At 38.8% G+C, this 20,128-nt stretch overlaps 2 protein-coding genes across 5 annotated transcripts; one reads left to right on the forward strand and one right to left on the reverse strand.

Annotated features, from left to right (window-relative positions):
• Positions 1 to 1,484: 1,484 nt before the first annotated feature.
• nek10 (NIMA-related kinase 10) lies at positions 1,485 to 10,355 on the forward strand. Of its 4 annotated transcripts, none has more exons than XM_084708701.1 (36): positions 1,485 to 1,711; positions 1,809 to 1,936; positions 2,083 to 2,143; positions 2,222 to 2,349; positions 2,429 to 2,524; positions 2,645 to 2,729; positions 2,815 to 2,856; positions 2,940 to 3,018; positions 3,197 to 3,264; positions 3,588 to 3,667; positions 3,765 to 3,851; positions 4,026 to 4,250; positions 4,365 to 4,504; positions 4,596 to 4,657; positions 4,752 to 4,829; positions 4,921 to 4,985; positions 5,063 to 5,165; positions 5,294 to 5,422; positions 5,510 to 5,647; positions 5,763 to 5,808; positions 5,901 to 6,022; positions 6,151 to 6,253; positions 6,355 to 6,430; positions 6,554 to 6,683; positions 6,796 to 6,866; positions 7,029 to 7,221; positions 7,313 to 7,415; positions 7,561 to 7,635; positions 7,721 to 7,775; positions 7,882 to 7,919; positions 8,073 to 8,173; positions 8,278 to 8,388; positions 8,619 to 8,724; positions 8,797 to 8,849; positions 9,331 to 9,386; positions 9,542 to 10,355. In XM_084708701.1, the coding sequence occupies exons 2-36, from the start codon at positions 1,863 to 1,865 to the stop codon at positions 9,561 to 9,563; spliced, it is 3,201 nt and encodes a 1,066-aa protein (XP_084564827.1). In that variant the 5' UTR covers positions 1,485 to 1,711; positions 1,809 to 1,862; the 3' UTR covers positions 9,564 to 10,355. The 4 variants fall into 4 exon arrangements, with proteins under 4 accessions (XP_084564827.1, XP_084564828.1, XP_084564826.1 ...); XM_084708702.1 differs by having other exon boundaries at positions 1,828 to 1,936; XM_084708700.1 differs by having other exon boundaries at positions 1,855 to 1,936.
• A 1,087-nt stretch (positions 10,356 to 11,442) lies between these two features.
• Positions 11,443 to 17,193, reverse strand: LOC146301084 (retinoic acid receptor beta-like). The gene is made up of 8 exons (XM_084708705.1): positions 17,043 to 17,193; positions 15,312 to 15,463; positions 14,694 to 14,835; positions 13,580 to 13,740; positions 13,131 to 13,307; positions 12,137 to 12,341; positions 11,896 to 12,054; positions 11,443 to 11,630 (listed from the first exon to the last, which is right to left on the reverse strand). Exons 1-8 carry the CDS (start codon positions 17,191 to 17,193, stop codon positions 11,443 to 11,445), a joined length of 1,335 nt encoding a protein of 444 aa, XP_084564831.1.
• Positions 17,194 to 20,128: the final 2,935 nt, after the last annotated feature.

A 20,128-nucleotide genomic window follows, 5' to 3' on the forward strand; every position in this document is an offset into this window, starting at 1 on the left:
GAGAGTGCAACCTTATTTTGAAGAACGTAAACTTTCGTTGTAGCTAACGCTATATGTTGTGCCGACCTTCTATGCAAGGTAGCAGACGCAGCAAAAACTATAAACAGTACTTTCATAAAAGTTTTCAATGTGTATTGCAGCCAACATTTGATATAATTAAGGGGTCTACATGCTAACTGACATATTTGTTTTAAATTTGTCGCAAGTAGTCGCTAGTTATTGAGCAAAGAAAAGGAGGTGGACCTGAAAATTCCGGTGCCATGATCGAGTCAGGCGGCGTTCTTCCCATCTTAGCCACATTCACACAGGCTAACTTAGGGTTTCTGAACGTTCGATCCACAAAGTCTATAATTATTTGTCAGTTGTTTAGCCATATGTTGCGTTCTATTGTCTACCCTACTACTGTAGCTTGATGGTACAGAGTAACTAACGCTGCTTACAAGCAAGATCCACCCAAACTAGCAATCTGAACAAATCATCGACAGGAAACTACCCACTCACTCCCTTCTGTAGGTAGTATGTTACTAGCGAGCTAGCCTACAGTAGCTAGTCTAACTTGTTAGATACAAGAACGTTACCCCTGCTTTACAGGGTAACCTAGTCTAATAACATTAGCTAGTCCTGCTGTAGCTTGTAAATCGTTTAGATAGCTAGCTAGCCAGCTACAGTAGCGTCCTGTGGGGGCGGACGACTGGGCGTTGGTTACCCACACAACTAGCCAGCAAACCTACACTATCTAGAAAGCACGGAAAATCACTTATTTCAAGAAATAATTTACCTAGTGCAAATACCACGAATATTAGTGCGACTAAGAACCAGATTTCCTAAATGTTTGGCGATCTAAAATGTACGCTCACCCATTAGCTATGTTGATGTTCCCGGCCGCTTCAGAAACCGATCATTCACAACCCGACATTCCCCTTACAAACTGAACATAGAAACGTCTTCCGTTTACGTACAACAAGTTGGCTCTATTGGAGCATACGTCAAATGAATGCGTACAAACATCGAGAATCGGAAAATGACCTCGCGTGCGCACTGTAATGTTCCCGCGATAGTATATTTTTACACGCTAAATATCTTGCTTTTCCTGCATAAAAAAAAATATATATATATAAACGTAATTATATAAATTTACATATTTTATAAATATATGTATAAAAGTTCACACTGCTAATTTATCGTTTAATTTCACTTGTTTTTGAGTTATGATCATCCTGAGATATGATATCCACCCAAATGAATGTGATGGAGTTTTTGATCAGTAAAAAAAAGTATGCATTTATATATAAGGTTGCTGTCAGAACAATAAGTTACATAACATGCCAGTGTCATTATAATTTAATGACGGCAGGTGAGGTGATGAGCGTCGTCTGTGTCCATAGTAACTAGGCTACACACTAACATTACATTTTCTGATTGGTTAAATATGATTGATTTCAAGTATAACCTTTTCTTATTTGACCATACCTTTGCCTGAAAAGTATAGCTGATAAACCAACAATAAACAAAAACCTTGATGAAAAGTATTTAAAAATATTCATGATAACTTGCGTGGTACAACTTTACTATGGTACCGAAGGCTGAACGGGATTAACAGCTCAATATTGTTTATTATGTTTAGGCTACCTACATTAACAAGCCGCAATAAAGACTTCAACAGTACTTCTGGACAGAGGTTGTGACTTCAGTTAGCTTACTAGCAAGACAGGTTAGTTGAAGTTTACCATACGCTGTCTGCGCTGTCGGTATCTGAAGATTAATGCCACATTTGTTTGTATGTTCGCATTTTATCTTCTGCTGTAAAGCATTTAGTTAAATCCTCAGATATTGGCCCATGGAATTCTTTTGCAGTTTTTAAAATGCCCAACCTGGTTAAAAACGTAAAGCCATCAGAAAAAATACTCCAAAAATCAAAAGGAATTGACTGCAACAAGTACGTTTTTGGTCATTGAAATGTTAAACATGTTGTACTTGCAACATGTTTGTATTTGCAAAATTTTGATCATATCATAATCAGAAAATACATGAAGCAAAAAGTAGTGTGCGTAAAGACTGACTGGATCCCCAAAATATTTTCAGCGAATCACGTGATCTTAAAAGGCTTCTGTCCCTACTTGCAACCACTGCTCCAAGAGAAAAGGTATAACAGTTCAAACCATTATGATCTTGGCAGGTGTGTGCGTCTTCTTACAGCAGAATGTGTCTTTTTGATATTTAGGTGGCAGCACTGAATCAAAGTAAAGTAAGACAAAGAGGAGGAAAATTCCAGACTTCTCTACTGCAAAATAATGTAACCACAAATAGGAGTGAGGTTCACACTGAAGCTTTGGCATTGGAAAAATTCAGGTTTGTTTCACCTGATGTAAGGTAAAAGATTCTTGAAGATATTACTTCCTCTTGACCCTCCCTTGTTTCCCTTTAACAGTGCAACTTATAGAAACCAAAGGGGTTTCAGCAGCCATCCCCTGCAAAAACAATTTTTGGAGATTCTCACCACTTTGGTCAAAAATAGACTCTGCAGGTAATTATAATGTAACACTGTTTTAATATTTATATAGTAAAGTTGTTGTCTGTTAATGTGTCTGTCGTTAAAGACCAAAAAAGAAAAATGTATATTCATATTTGTTTAATCACTTTGTAGTGAATGGATGAAGCATGCATCACCAAAGTCTGTCCATAGAGTGCTGATCTGTTTAAGGTTATTGATTAGGGAGCCACTTTATCAGGTAAATCCTCAAATTTTCTAATGAATTTAAGATGGGAACACTTGAAAACTCTTAATACGATAATGGTTATTGCCTTTGTTTGAAGACATTTTTTTATCAGCTCCAGGGTGTCACCTTTCTTGCCATGGTAAGTACTTTCTGACACATTAGTTTCATTAAATGATACTACTAGAATTACTACTAACACCAGTTTTCTCCGACACGCTGCAGTACATGGAGTCAGAATCCAGTGTTTATCTGCAAAGTGGGGAGCAGCCATTTGCTATGGAGAAACTGGTGACCATGACCTGTGAGTCACATGTACTCATTCATAAACACACACTTATGCATCTGCTCACACAGACACAAACACACAAATAAACACAGACAGATACACAGACACACACACACAAACACACGCACACAAAGGATTATGATATACCATAGTATGCCCTCCCTTAATGACTGTCAAATGTTTTTCTTCATAGGTATGTTTCAGAAACTATCTGCTGTGGAGGATCAAAGGGGGTGGGTTATAGAGAGTGGAGCTCATAAGGTACTGTACATAATTTAAGGACTCGGACTAGTTGTATCATATTAGTATGCCAAATTAGTATTATGTGTGTAACTGGTAACTGATCCTCCCCTCCCATTTCTTGTCATATGTTTCTAATGTCATTTAGCTTTTATATATTTCCTCTATGTGTCAGGCCCCCTTGTAAAGGAGACACTGGTCTCAGTGGGACTTCAGACCTACCCTGAATAAATACAGTTTTAATATGTCTTACTCTAGCCAATATTTCTAGCATATTCTGCAGTATCGTATTGTTTTTATATATAAACCAGTGTACAGTATTACTGGCTTTTGTTTACATTCAGACCCTGGTAAAACTTCTATCAACTAGAGAGAGTAATGTGTTGCTGGGTGCACTCCTAACTCTCACTACGTTGGCCGAGAGGTAACCTTCCCTTGAAACCCTTTTGGAAAATCCTATAAATTGAAAGATGTTTTGGTTTGCTAATGTCTGACCACATCCCGGCATCTCTTTGTTCCAGTTCAAAATGTAAGGAGAAGATAGGAGAACTGCCAGTAGTGGAAAACCTTATAGTGATACTTCAAGAATATGACTTACTTTCAAAGCGGTATGTGTGCCTCTCATAATAACATTCAACATTACGTACAGAACAGTACTTTGAAATAAAATGTTTTTCCCTCACAACCAACACTACTGCTTCATAGAATACAGTATTATGAACAGCTGTAGGTAACCTCTGTTTCCGCTGTGTGTGTGTGTGTGTGGGCATTCCTTCCTGCAGAATAAGCGCTGAGCTGCTAAGACTCCTCTCCCCTGTGGGGCGGGTGCGAGACCAGGTACGGGAGTGCGAGGGCCTTCCCGTTCTGCTCAGCCTACTCCACGGGGAGCACTTGAAGCTGCTGTGGAGCGTGGTGTGGGTTCTGGTCCAGCTGTGTGAGGAACCAGAAACCCGTGCGGAGATACATACCTGGGGAGGGGTGCAACAGATTCTCCACATTCTGAACAGGTGGGAAAACCTTGTGTGTTGGAACACAAATCAGCCCAACAGCAGCTTGTGTGGATGCGTACGCGTTGTCTATGTATGCAGTGGTCACGTGTGCTGGGTCTTGTCTTTTCTCAGTGAGCGTATGTATGTTTCGGACCGCTCTACCATTGAGGCACTCTCCAGCGCCAATGCAGCGGGCCGCATTCAAAGACAGCACATAAGTGAAGATCTTAGCCCCCAAGAGGAGATGGACAACACCATAGCCCTGCAGTCAGGTAAGGATCGAACTGCTACAGTGTAGCCTAAGCCGTTGATCATGAATAGTTTATCTATTTACTCCTTTACTTGAAACTATTACTTTCCTAGCATGTTGTGCAGCTCTAACTGAGCTTGTTCTGGATGACACAACTGCACATCATATAGTCCAGGTAGGAGAGCTTCTCCACAGACAGATTCCTTACATCTTGATGCAAGTGAAGCTTAGGTTACTTTTAAGTAAGATTGAAATGCCCTTCTTTACAGGAAAATGGGATCTATTCAATAGCAAAATTGATTTTACCAAAACGCTCTCAATGTGGACCTCAACCTAACACCTTACAGGTACCCCATATTATATTTCTACGATAGATTAACTTCCAAGGCAAAATATTGTGTTTTTCGTTGAATCACATTATGTTTTTGGTGTCGACAGTGCTACGCATTCCGGACTCTTCGTTTCCTCTTCAGCATGGAACAAAACCGTCATCTTTTTAAAAGGTTGCCTTATGAAAAAAAAAAAGTGGTTACTTTGTTCATTGCTTTGATCCTTCTGAGAGTGTGGTTTTCCTTTCTAGACTCTTTCCTACAGAACTTTTTGAGATGTTTATTGATGTTGGACATTACGTGCGAGATATCACACCCTACGAGGCGTTGCAAGCCAAAGTCTCTCTCTTCACTGTAAGAAATCAGTATTGCCTCTTACAATAAGAGTTGATTGTCTATTTTGATCGATTATCATAATGTTGTGTTTGGTTACCACTGTAAGAGTTAGCATGCTATTTTAAAAAACAATGTCTGGTGTTCAGGACGAGGAATTGGAGAGCCTGAGAGAAAACATAGAGGCTGTGGACCAGAACCGGCCTCCTCTGAGAATGATTAATGGCTACGCCATACTGGACCACCTTGGCACTGGGGCATTTGGCAGTGTGTTCAAGGTACTATCTTCAACAAATAAATCAATTATTATTACTTGTTGTTTAGGGACTGTTTGATGTGGACTTTCTCTCCTGTGTTGTTGAAAGGTACGAAAGCAGAGTGGACAGAACCTGTTGGCTCTGAAGGAGGTGAACCTCCACAACCCCGTGTTCGGCAAAGACAAGAGGGCCAGGGACAGCAATGTGGAAAAAATTGTGTCGGAACTCACTATAATTAAGGAACAGGTCTGTCATGTTTTTCACGGGTGATTTCATAACATGGAGATGTATCACTTGAAATGCATAATGTTCTTCATGCTCACTGGACAATTATTTTTTAAATTTCGATTTTTCCCCTAAGATGACTCATCCAAACATTGTGAAATATTACAAGACATTCTTGGAAGGTAAGCAGTATCCAAACAGTTTTGATGTAAAATGTATATGTATATATCCATTGTATATATCTTCTTTCAATTTGCTCTGCTTCGTTCTATAGGTGACCGACTGTACATTATCATGGAGTTGATTGAAGGTGTTCCTCTGGCCATCCATTTCAACTCACTGAAAGAAAAACAGCAACAAATGATGGAAGAAAGAGTTTGGAACATATTCATCCAGGTAACAAAGTATACACAGTAGACACATTGAACAAAAAGAAAAATGGGATTTTCACTCATGTCTCTATCAGACATGGAAAGTCTACATGTTGCCTGATCCTTTTCATGTTGATTGTCTCAATTTTGCAGATGTGTTTGGCATTAAGGTACCTGCACAAGGAGAAGAGGATCGTCCACCGAGACCTCACTCCTAATAATGTCATGCTGGGAGAGAGGGACAAAGTCACCATTAGTTAGTAGTTAAGATTGTTGGTTTCATATATATATATATCATTTATTTTATGATATATGTATTCAACCATTTAAAATAACTTGTGCCACACCTCTATCTAGCTGACTTTGGACTTGCAAAACAGAAACAGGAAAATAGCAAACTAACATCTGTTGTTGGAACCATCCTTTACTCCTGGTATGTTCTCATTAGGATAGTAATAACATTCAAACAAATACTTTTTGTTGATGTAATATTTATTCAATATTCATACTGTGTCAATATAACTACTCCATAAACAATGTAAATGTGTTCCTTTAGCCCAGAGATAGTGAAGAGTGAGCCGTATGGAGAGAAGGCAGACGTCTGGGCTTTGGGGTGTGTCCTCTACCAGATGGCTACCCTGAACCCTCCCTTTTACAGCAGCAACATGCTCTCCCTTGCCACAAAGGTGACATACACGCACACACGCGTCACACACTGACACACAAGCACATACTTTTTCCTATACACACAAACACACAAACACACAAACACACAAACACTGTGATGTGTTTTGAAAGATAGTGGAAGCTGACTACGAACCCGTGGTCGAAGAGGCTTTCTCAGATCGAATCCCAGACATGATTAAATGGTGAGATCAAGGAGTTGTTCAATACATATCATTATCATTATGTAAATCGGAACAAATCCTAACATTCCACGCTAAGAATCCAATAAAACAATGGAGGTAGTTGAAATGATGTGGAGGAATTGGTTCTGGGGTTCTGAATATAACTCAGTGTTCCTTTCCCAGGTGCCTGACTCCACAGGCAGATCTGCGTCCTGACATAGTGGCAGTCAGCTCCAAGATCTCTGACATCCTGATGAAGTTTATGGATGGCCTCTACATCAGCCAGCATACACTAGAGAAGAGAGCAGACCGAGACAGGAGGAGAGCACAGAAGTACTTCCTTGAAAGCCATCGAGGCAGTATGAGCATGTCTCAGGTGAGCCTTGACAACAACATTCCCATAGATATCTGTAAGGACAGTGGAAAGAAGTCAGATACAATTTTGTGTGCCTCTTTTTTTGGGGCAGATTGTTCAATTGAATCACTGCGAGAGGACAATTCAGGAGTCCAAGACAACACAATCTATTTTAACCTGCAGGTCACATAATAGCCAACACAACCTCACACAAGGTGGGTCTCTCTGTTGCTGGTCTAATTCAAAACTGGAATGAAGTAAAGAAGTAACATTTTAGATGACTCATAATTATGAAGTTCCAGTACCCCCTGAGGAATCTCTTGTAGCCATTGTGTTCACAGAATCTGTGCTTTCTGATAGGTGCTGACACAGATGATGATGTTGAGTCATCAGATACCAGAACCATCTCCACTGCATCTTCAACTAAAGACACTGGTGTGTATATCTTAACAACACTTTCCTTTCCACTTACTGAAATTAATTAGTAATTTTCTAAAACATTGTGTTTGTCATTATTAAGTGCCAGAAAAGTGCAGTGTCAGTGCCTCTGACCTACATGACCAACATCTAGCAGAGTGAGTCTCTACAAGTATTACACACACAAACACACATACTCCTGCATGTCAAGTGTATGTCACCAATGCTTTTGCCATAATAACATATGTTTATTTATTTTCTCAGGGGGGACTGTGCTATACCCAAGCCCAAACCTAGGCCAAGTAAAGTTTGAACACTGTCTATTAATCTATGACAACTTCAGTTCCCTAACGTTAAGAACTCACCAAGACCTAGTAAAATTTGTAGTTACATTGATAATAATTACGTTTACAGTAACAAATGTGTTACATCGTATATACGTGTATTTTTTATAGTGTCAGAAGGAATCTGCGTTTCCCATAAGAAGGTTCGTCAGATTGATGATCCTATCCACAGGCTCCTGGTCCAGCTGCATAAGATCATATACATCACCCAGGTAACCATCACCCAGGTTACTCAGTAGCAATGAGCACGGAGCTGCATTGGACAAAACCTTTAAAAATTGTACCTTCTGGGTTTTCAACTTGTCTGAATTCTCAGCTTCCTCCAGCTTTAAATCATAATGCCAAACGACGGGCGATTGAGCGATTCAAAAAGTCCCTTTTCCAGTATGGTAGCAGTCCCTACAATCTGAAGGTTGAACTCAATAAGGTTGGTGTATAATGTGACTCAGCTATCTTTGATCACTTTCACATTGGAAATCAGGCATTACCCAGTCTATTTGTAAAAGGTTGTGAAGTTTGATGGGAAATAATCTTATAAATTAGGTAATTTATGATGAAATAGATTACAAGATGCCCTACTCTATTTCACGATGACTTACCTCACAACCAAGGAATACAGGAAGTCCCATTTTAAATCCTCCTGTTCTTTGTCTTCAGCTCCTCCAGTGTTCTCCAGAGCTAATGGAGTCTGGCCCAGCTGGTTTAGAATGGTGGTCCCTGGTCCAGTCTTTTGGAGGAGACTCCATATCTGCCAACAGCTCAGGTATGTTTAACTCTTTAGAATAGAATCACAGGTATAATTTAGCTAAACTTGCTAATATCTCACGTTCTATAGATGAGCTGGGTGATGGAAATCTCAAGGATGGAATCACCTATGACCAGATGAAGGTGAGCATTTTATATTGAGATTGCATGAGGACATTATATTACAGTGCCCTTTTTGCACTGTCTGCTATGATCAAGCAGAGTTGTACCTTCTCAAGACCACATACTGAGGGTCTCTCTCTTGTCTCGCACTGAAATAGGCAACATTTACATACATTAAGGTTAACAATTAAGGTTAGCAATACCTATAGTAACACATTGTAGGTGCATAGAATTTGCTATGTAATTCAATGATATTAAGTGTTATTATTAGTTATCACAAAGGTGTAAAGTGAGCTTTGTATGATCAAACTCTTCACAGTGAGCCACTAGTCACTTAGCCACAGTTGAACCCACTTACCTACCTTTGTGATATTTCCAGGTTGTTAAAGTGGAGGCGGACAGGCAGAAAAGCTGGTGATTTTAGTTGTGTAACAAAGCATGTATCAATGTATATCAAGCACTTAGGTTACACATACATGATTACATACTGCCTGTATTGCAGGCCATCATAGAGGAGGTGCTGGAGGAGAATGAATACTATAACACCACAGCTAGCAGGTAACTAGGACCATATCAATAAGAAAAAAACGTGAACCATGTACAATACATTCTGTACATTTCCTACCATGAATTGAACTAGCACTATGGACTATGTGGTATATTTGTTTAGTATATTTTGGATTATGCTTGGTTCCTGATACCTTCTATTTTAGACTACAGGACAAGCCAGGATGAAGCTGGAGTGAACAAGAGCTATTCTGCAGCTGCAACCAAGTGACCTTCATGGTCCTATATCAGGATGTCTGCTCCAAATAATATGGACCCAGCAAATTATTATTCAGCTATGATCAGAATAGTTGATGTAAACTGTATACATACTATTGTTATATGTTATGCAAAAAAATCACACACACACTTGTAGTCAGACACACACAAGAATATGTATACATATAAGTACAAGCTCACATATACACACACATACACACACATCGCTATCTACTGTATGGGACATAATACATTAAATACTATACCGTGAACTATGCTTCCTTACATGTGTAGAGATTTGTAATTTATGATTTTCACTGATGTAACACTTTCATGACATTCTCAGGATCTAACGTTTGTGTCTTTACTGTTTTGTTGCGGAATTGCACATCACATAGCATGTTTATTGCCTCTATCTGGTTGGAATGTAATTGCACTTTACCACAGTCTGTATTGTATCAAATTGGCATATTTATGTATTTAAATGTACACAGTACAAGGGAAGCTTTGAAGCACTCAATACAGAACAAGGAATTGACAGCTACCTGAACTTCTTGTGTGAAATAAATATATTGGCGTGTGGACCCTTGTGATGACTGAGCTTCGCTGTGTACAGCAGCAGGTTGAAGTGTAATATCCCCACATGAACACAGGGGGGAGACTGAGCCCTGCAAATGAGAACTACGTCCAAGCAAATCTTAGTCAATCCCCATTTTCCATGGAAAGAAAAGAGATGGACCGTATTTTTTTTTAAATACGCTTGTGGAAATTAAAATGCAGATATGACTCATTTTCAAGAATGTAACTCGTAGATCATTATTATCTGACATGATCATGTTTAATATCACATACATTTGACAAAAATGCAACAATAATTATTGAGATAAGCATGGCCATACAATGGCCTGTAAATAATACGCTGATATGAACTGTAATAGCGCATATATAACAAAGCCAATCATGCAAGGAAAAAAATGCAGATGTAAACAGTTTTACTTAAAAGTAGGCACCTATCAAAAGCTTATAAACTACATCAGTTACAAATCCAATAGCCACCCCTCCTTTCAAAGAACTACATGCCATGTCATTCTGTTTCAAGATGGAATGTGAATCCATTCACACAACCACATTATTAAGACTTCATGAGAGGGTATGGCTCAGTAGTTATAGCACTTGACTGCGGTCAGCACAAGCAGATTCATATCCCTCCTGTACTGTATGTAGCTGTGGATAAAAGTATCTGCTACTTGAATACATTATTATAATTATAATATGAGTAACTTTTAGGACTGCACTACACAGATTGTTTTGTTGTATTTACAACACAAGAGCCTGCTACATACTGACCAACACACAGGTTACTCTTGAAAACTAGGTTATATCCAGTTATAAATGCAAAACATGTTACATATATTCTCTCCATTTTGTTCATGTCATTTATGTAAATATTGTACCATGTTCGTATTTACATTTCCCTTTTGACTCTTCACTTATTCCAGTAATTAAACTTTTTAAAGAATTTGCCTGATGATTTTTTTATGCAATGGGTGCTCATGAGCACATCAGTATCAGTAAAACTGTACCTAACTGGACAAGAATCCATCCATCTTGCACAAGTGAAAACATTCAAACTAACAATGTAGTGGTTTAATGAGGTAAAATATTAATTCATGTGATATATTTATCATGCAAACAAATCATAAAACAGAAAATTGAGCCTAAACTCTGAGGTAAAACCATAAGCAAACAATCTGTTGTGGTGTCTGTCGTTCTTATTGTTAGCATTTAGCTATGTGGCTCCTCTCTGAGCTTATTTCTGAGGTGCTGTTAATTTGACATATGGTTTACCTCAGGCAAATAGGCCAGAGTCTATGTAGTGCGCAGAGATAGTGACTGTGTGAGGGCCGCCATTCTGCTCTGCTCTCTTCCCCTCCGCCTCTGACTTCTCCAGGTTATCCAGGTCCTCAAGCATCTCCTGGATGAGAGGAGGCAAGGCACCCGGGATCTCCATCTTCAGATTGACCACACGCTCAGCTCCTGCGGGGAGAGAAAAACACTAGTAACATATATCTTTTTTTTTCAATTTATTTTCATGTCATACCCTAACCCTGAATTGCACTGTGTGCTTTCTGAATTTGTACATTGCAATTAAGATACCAACAGAGAGAAAACAGGAAAGGTGAGACATTGTGGAGAATGTTATACCAGGCATTTCTATAACTACATCAAATATATGTAGATTTACAGCTTAGTCTGGCTATTCAGATGTTGACTTCTGGGTCCACAGGAATTCACTTCTGACCTTTGGTGCTGATGGTCCGGAGGTCAGTGATCTTCATGAGGGCCTTGGGGAACATAAGGGGCATACTGGGACGACGCTTGCGGGAGTAGATCTTCAGGGCCTCTAATAGTGGCTCCTGGAGAACCTCCACCTTAGATGGTTCCTCCAAGCACTGCCGGTCTGTTGTGAGGGAAGAGAAGAGGGGACTGTGATAGGTTTCAAGGACATGGGTCATCTCAAAATTGAGTTTGAGTCGAAATACCTCCAGACACCAGACAGATGGCGCTAAGAAGGCCGCTCTCTGTGTCATCCATTTCCAGTGGCAAGAGCTGGCCGGCAAAGGTGAACACCAAGTCAGTGAGGGGACCAAAGCCAGCATTGTGGATCTGGTTGCGGGTAAGTGTCAGGCCATCAGAGAAGGTCATGGTGTCCTGGCCAGGGGTGTATCTGGTACAGATCCTCAAAATCTGTCAAAGGGGTGAAAAAAACAATGAAACACAGAGGGACAAAAAAGAAAGAAAATAAACAGTGATATATTATGGACATCTATCTCAGCCCACTTATATTTAAGTGTAGAGTAATAAAAAGATAAGGCATAACTAAACAGACTTTTAAAATAAACAGAGAACAGAGTAGGATGACTCTTTGAAAGAGTCATTACAAGTTTAGATCTAACACCATCAAAACTAAGGTCATCAAGTTCCGAATCACAATTCCACAAATAATAATCCCACGGTTCATTATAAAGCATACAATTATTGTAAAATGAACATAATCATGCTTATTAAAAGGGCTCCTGTTGAGGTAACAGCCACAAGGGACTCATCACTAATGCAAACCCAGCTTTTGATGGCTAGATTGAATGATAGCGTTGACACTGAATACCAGAGGAGATGGTGAGATGAAAGGGAATAAAACATGCGTTCGGTCTTACACTCTGACTGAACCCACCACAGTTTTCTGCCACGATGACAATCTGATGGGGGATCCATGAAGTGTGAACCACAGGACGCACTGTGGGTGAACTCCTCATAATCGGTCCGAATGATATTGGGTCTACTGTGTGTGTGTGTGTGTGCCTGTGTGCGTATGTGTGTGCTTGTGTCGTCCGTCAAATAATTTTTGACAGGCTAAATTACGCTTAACAACAATATTTCACCATCAATGTTCCCCTTAATTGCGCAGTCGTTATCTCATTAGGAAAACAACTATGATTTTTCACTGATATTCTTACGCATGTAGGATAAAGCGCTCACCAGAATATCCAGACAAGCAGCTTTGAGGAGCGTGATCTGGTCAGCAATGGTCAGGCCGGTAAACCCAGGTACACGTTTGGCAAACTCCACCACTTTGATAATACATTTGGTGGCCAGCTCACTGAACTTATCCCACAGACCCAAATCCAACTGTATCCTGTGGTCTGAGCTCGAATTCTACAGATGTATGGACACAAAGGGGGGTGGGTGGAGAGTGGAAAGAAATATAAAGGTCCAAGAATTCACTGTACTGTTGTCAGACAAAACATTTCAACCATAATTGATTGGACTAACACTGAGGCCCAACTCTAATACAACCACTACAGCTGTCAACCATTACAGCTTTTAAATAACATGATAAAAGAGGGTCATTAGACTTTGTTGATAGATGCAGTAGTGTTCTTGAGCCAAAGAACATCCATACTATGACCCTGAGAGCCATTACTCACTGTAGTGTATTTGCCCAACTGACAGAGAGATGGGAATGTATCTCTGTGGGCCCTGCAGATCTTCTCCACTATGAGGCCCAGCTCTGCCGTCAGCTCATAGGTCTCTATTACGGTCATCTTAACAGTCTCCTTCTTCCTTTTGCTCCTGTCGTTCCTCACAGCTGGACAAGAGAGTATAGAATGAGGAAATATATGGCTAAATAATTGACTACAACGAAAGCTGTAGTAGATTTACGTTGCCATGATAGAACAATGGATTAGGAAGAATCGTTCTCAAGATAAAAGGACTAAGGCTTTCCTGAAAAAAGTATGATATAATTAAAAACAAAACACTTGTCTTTCACGAACATACAGTATTTTCAAAATAAATAAATAACGAGAAATAATTTTAAGATACAAGCAACAACAACAGTCAGTCATATTTTTGTTCATATTATGTTAAATCTGAAAAAAGCATGTTTTATTTGTTACTGCTCTATGAAGCTTATCACACAGGTCACCAGTTGGACTATGGCAATGGCAGTTATTTACATGCACAAGAAGCTCCTCTTACACAACAAGAGCCCATATCCACAAACACACACACAAACTCACTCACACATCAGGCACATCCAGCACTCCCTGGATGTTTCTGCCCTATTTCATTTCTTGATCCCAACACCAAGCAGCGTCAATAATGCTAGTACAGTTGCAGCAGTTTGGTAGCAGTGTACATACCACACCCATGGTGGTGTTAAATGTAGTGGAAATGTCATATGTGTGAAATGTTGTGGGATTACTTGGATCACATCAAAAACGAGTGGTTATCTGTGAGCCACTCCAGTTGTAGATGTTACCTTATTGGTAATCTAGATGTTTTTGTGTTTAACAAATAAGAGTTTTTTATTTTGTTTTGTTTTTTAATATGACCAAGGGACCTTAACATCCTGAGTATATAATACCACGACTATAACTAATTGTTTCACATGCTGAGGGATTAGGAAATTACAAGTGGGAGAAATGTTGCTGGGCAGATTATCAGCAATACAGATATGATATAATGTTTATTAAAAATTTAAAGAAATAGGTTTAGGTGAGTTTCTAAAAAAGGTTCAGAAATGTGTCGGTCACTCACACTCCTTGGACATGCCCACTGCAAAGCACCTTTGTAGTCGACAGTACTGGCAACGGTTGCGGGTGATTTTGTTGATAATGCAGTTTTTTTCTCTGTGGCACGTAAAGGCTATGTTCTTCTGGACACTTCTACGGAAGAAACCCTAAATCACATGGCAAAAGTATTAATTGAATTGAATCAAATACTTCTACCTAATTTTACATAGGGCCTTTCGTATTCCACTTGATATTTTGTAAAAAAAAAAAAAAAATGTTTTTATCATATATCAAGTGGAATACAAAATTCTTTATTGAGAGAAGTGAATCTCCAACACATTCAGGAACTGGCCATCAGTTACACAAAATCAAAAGTTTAAAAGTTTTGTCTAAATGATCAGTTTACAAGGGCAAATTTCTTTTGTTTGTATGATCATAAACACTGTAGATTAACTAAACACAGTCACGTGTCCCATGGGGTTAGTTACTAATTAGCTGACTTATGTACACACACATACAGGCACTCACAACCCCACATAACTTTAAGACCAACACAAAGAAACAGAACATATTATTTGAAGATAGGTAGCTGTAGATTTAACGAGCATGGTAGTAAGATCCTGATTAGGATCTTACACCTCACCTTGCAGCCTTCACAGGCACTGACGCCATAGTGGTAACCAGAGGACTTATCCTGGCAGACAAAGCAGGGCTTGTAGGTGCGAGGAGGTGGCAGGGGAGACTGAGGATTGACAAACAGGTCTTCAGAGCTGGAGCTCTGGGTCTCTACAGCTGCTGACACAGAAGCCAGAGAAAGCAAGGAAAGATCATCACCATACATCATTATCCATATTGTGGATTACATATGGTCAATTCCTGTCCTGAAAATGTAATGACGGTGAACATTATGTGTATAATCTGTGTAGCTCACACAATAGTATCAAGTCCACTTGGGTAGAGGCTAAACAGTACTTCAGTTAGATAGTTTTTTCTCATTTGAGAGAAACACTGTTCAATTGCAGTTGGTTTTCGCCAATTACATGACACTATGAGCACTGGTCTGAAAGCAGGTGACATTACGTTAAGATGTTGAGTGACTTTTAATCATAAAATATATTCATGGTTACTTAATAGTGAACCTGAAAAAATGTCTTCCCAAATAAAATAAGCAAGCAATATGTAATTGTTGAGCAATTTAAAAAATATCAACTACAGTCACGACTCATGAGGCCTGATTCTCTGTTTACTTATACCACCTCCAGTATTACTACATGTACAGTAAGTTCACAGATAACAAAAAAGTCATAGATAAGAGTAAAACAAGAAAAATAGCTTATCTCGATCCCCTTGAATCTATGGCCTCAAGTTGAACTTACCCTCACCCTCAAGAGCACAGTCATTAGCATGTCCTCTCTCCCCCTGCAAAACAATGGTGGACTAGCATGCCACCAGATCCACTAACTAATGAATATGTGGAATGCTTTGTGAGGCTACGTGTGGGGTGACTTCTACTGGTCAAAGATGTTACATGTTAGGGTTGTGTAATTTCAAATGTGCATTTATATCAGAATATTACAAACTGTATCCTCTTTTCATTCTGGAGACACTTAGAGAATGCCAAACCACAAAGATTTTGCACATTAATACTCAAGTCATTATCTTCAAAATAGTCCTTTATTAACCTTATCCTAATAGAAGGTGCTCCATAATGTCATTCTTTTGTAATCATTGGTTCAACTGAAATGAAGTCATAACCACTTAATGTGGTATAAAGATGGAGAAATAATAACGGGTGTAGAGGTTTCTTGGAAGTTCTGCTTTGTTTTAGAAAAAGACAACCAGTCTGGGCCTTGTCTGACCTCTTGAGTTGGTGACCGTACAGTGAACCCAACCTAACCCCACAGTGACAATCCTGACCACATGACCACATAGGCTGTGATGTGATGCTCCATGCTCAAAAAACATATTTTCCTCTAAAGCCTTAATTTAAAATCTGAAGCATACATAACCTGAAATTAGAAGGGTTTGTACTGACCTGATTTGGAATAATTTAATTTGGAAATATAAAATAGTTTAGATTTGACTCAACGTTCTCGCATCTAAAGAATGTTTTCCAATTTCAGTTCACTAGCCAGAAATACAATTGATAACCTATTGCTTTGTTGTGAAAGATAAAGTAAATAGACAGTAATCCCCTACTTTTTCCAATATTTATGAAAACGTATTTGGGTAACTAGCAACTGATTTGCTAAATAGCATTTTAAACCACATCTGTTTGTGTTTCTTCAAACAACATCAACAGCATCCAAAGTCGGTGGAGAAATTATATGATTAAAATGATCAGATCATACAATGCACATAAAATGTAACCTACATTGCGCGCTCCGGCGCACTTGCCAATCCGCCTCAGTTAGTTCAGTGAAGCATGCCGAAAGCGATCGCTCCTGGAACATACAAGAACTTGCTGTATACAAATCCAGGATTTCTCCAGGTCCAACTGCAAAAAAATCTATGTAATCAAACATGATTGGTATTGCACGCGTTCCAACCAAAGTTTCTTCTCTTTCAAGATGTGTCCAGAAGAGGATGAACGAACGTTAACAACCCTATAGTCTAATCGCCACACTAATCTTAGATTCACCCTTTCAAAATAAATAACTACTTTTTAAAAGTATGTAAACGATCCGTATTATTCTGCATTTTAAAAATCAGATCGGATGTGCTCTAAAGACGTTTTCCATCGAGGTTTTCATCCCAAAAATGTTTGTACGTCCATTGTGCGCAGAGGGTCTCTCCGTCTAAGAAAAGCCCTACAAGCAGTGATCTGTTTTACATAACAAAGTTTGTTTAGGAGATCTTATATCTCATTTATTGATGGATGGGTTATGCTGTCTCAACACAACCTACTTCATACTAGTTATGTCACAGGGACGGGTAGAATTACTTAATATATGCGGATGAACTTTCCATGAACCTATTCCGCGGCTGCTAACCTTCAAATGACCCAAATACTGTCTGACATCACCAAGTACCAGGATTCCCTAACCAGAAGTGAAGAACTTCCATTGTTTTCGGTACTTTTGGTGAATATCTTGCTCGGAGTTCGATTTGCACTTTGATTCAAAATCAGATTATTAGTCTGCAGACGTAGGTATACTTTTGAATTGAATTACTATCTTGGTCTCAAAGAAAAGACTGCACAAGATGTACATCTTAGCGAGTTTATTTGTTAAATAGTGTTAAGATACAGCCAAATATCTGTATGTTATCTAAAGCTATGCAGTCATTTATGAGTACATTATGACCTGTACGATTTGTACCTTCAAGGAATGCTTGTGTCTGTAAAATAACTTTTAAATAAGTTTACTCTTGTTTGCTACTGTTGTTTGTATGTGCAATAGGCTACATCTGTGTTATAGTATGATACAGCAGAAATGTAAGTAAGCCTACATTTGGTAAATTATGATACAACTGTAGGTTTTTAGTGCCAGCTAGTCGAAGCCACTTAAACTGCACTTAAAGCACTTTCTCTTAATCCAACAAAAGAGGACATTCCAGTATTGGCATTCTTGTAAATAACATTTGTGTCCCTAAAAAATCAATACACTTTAACTTCCGTTTCTCTTAATCCATGCCCACTTCAATTTCTCAGTCGTGACATAAGTAAGACAAATTCACAGGGAGAGGGAATGGGTGTAATAATAACATCTTGTGCAAGATTTACTGTGTCAGAAAGATAGGATGGTAGAATCCCCCCCCCCCCCATTTCATAATTATGAGATCTAGAAAATTATCAACTGGAAACATTTCCCTCCTCCTAAACAAGAAGGTTTTAAAGGAAATCAAACAAACAAAACCAAAAACTGAAGCAGTTGATCTAGAAGGATATGTTTAAAAAACACTTGGTCTTCCTCATTGCCACTGCTAACCTCATTCATGGAGCACAGCTCCAATGCTAAAAGGCTAATTACCTAGTATCTCCCACACTCCAGGGAAGGGAGGTCATACAAAGGACAAGCTTGTGAAACATTCCTGTGGCTTGCTGCTGCTAGTCCTTCTGACTGCCAAGTCCCCAATCACTCTGTAAAAAAAATTATCTTGATTTGATACAACCATGGCATTTGATATGAAATCTATCTTATTATTTGTGCTGTAAGAAAAATATGGTGCATAGTTCTTGTTTTACTTCCACAATTCACTCGTTCTCTCTCCATCTTCTTCTGTAATTTGCTGTGATGGCGTCCAAAATCCAAGGAAAGGCATACCTTATCACAGAGCTCTGTGTTAGAAGTCAACAGACGATCAGCAGGATTAGATATGCTTTAAACCATAGGCTGCATAGATTTGCATTATCCTTTCAATAAAGCTCAGACAATCCCACCCACAGTGCTTTTGTTTAGACGGGAGAAGCACACGGGAAAATTCTAATGACAATCTGTAGTCCAATTCAATTTCATGAACATTAAGCAAATCTTATATGTATGTTCTCTTCTTTTTTTTTTTACAGATACCACTCGATATGCAAAATGTCAATATTTTGTGTAGTGCTACTTTCTAATGTAAGTAATATTGAATAACCACGGCATAGAGATTAATACGTTTAATAAAATATGTCATCATTTTATTATGGTTACAACATTTCAAAATCATTAAATTAAAAACACTGTGTTACAGCACAAAAAAGACAGTTCATATGAATTTGATCTCAGTTTTTTCCTGGTTGTTGAGTATTGAAACCTGACATCTTTGAGGAGCCATTTATAACCATCATACATCTTTTATACTGGCTTTTACACAAGAAGCAACAGGATGAGAGGGTGATATCTGCTTTAAAACCACTAGCTCTCAATCAAACTTCCTTTGAAAGTTTTGTTTGATTTTCCAGAGGATCCAGGCCTATTAACCAGTAAACAAAGGAAAACCATGGTCTTGATTGATGTGTGGTTGCCATGGTTTTTTCAATTGGTGCATTTTGGGGTGGAACCGGGATTGAGGACAGCCGTACTCAGGATTGAGATGCTAATCTATGTGGGATGTGTATTTGAAATCACTTGAAGTGTGTACGGTCTACACAGTATTTTAAAGATATGTTGTACATATACAGTAAAGTAATCATTACAATGAAAGAATTTCAATGAAAAACTTAACTTCAATGAATACAGTATAAGACAAATTTGGTTACATTTGTTTCTTCTGCTTAAAAAAAAAAGTCTATATGCTGAATGTCTCCACTCATGCTGTAAGAATCTTATTTTAACAGGAAAACATAGTGACCAGCCCATACAGACATTGAAGGAAGGTGCGCAGCTTTGAGTGTCAATGATGCATATCATGTATGTGCCATGTTGCACCATTTTCCCGTCAGTTGACTTTTATGTAAAATGCTGGGGTTGTTATTGCAATACTGCACAAATCAGGCAGTCCTATGACACTGAGTGCTCTTCAAGAAATCTTCAACTA

This window comes from Hypomesus nipponensis, chromosome 2 (genome assembly GCF_054491055.1).
Source record: "Hypomesus nipponensis isolate SF chromosome 2, ASM5449105v1, whole genome shotgun sequence".
NCBI lineage: Eukaryota > Metazoa > Chordata > Actinopteri > Osmeriformes > Osmeridae > Hypomesus > Hypomesus nipponensis.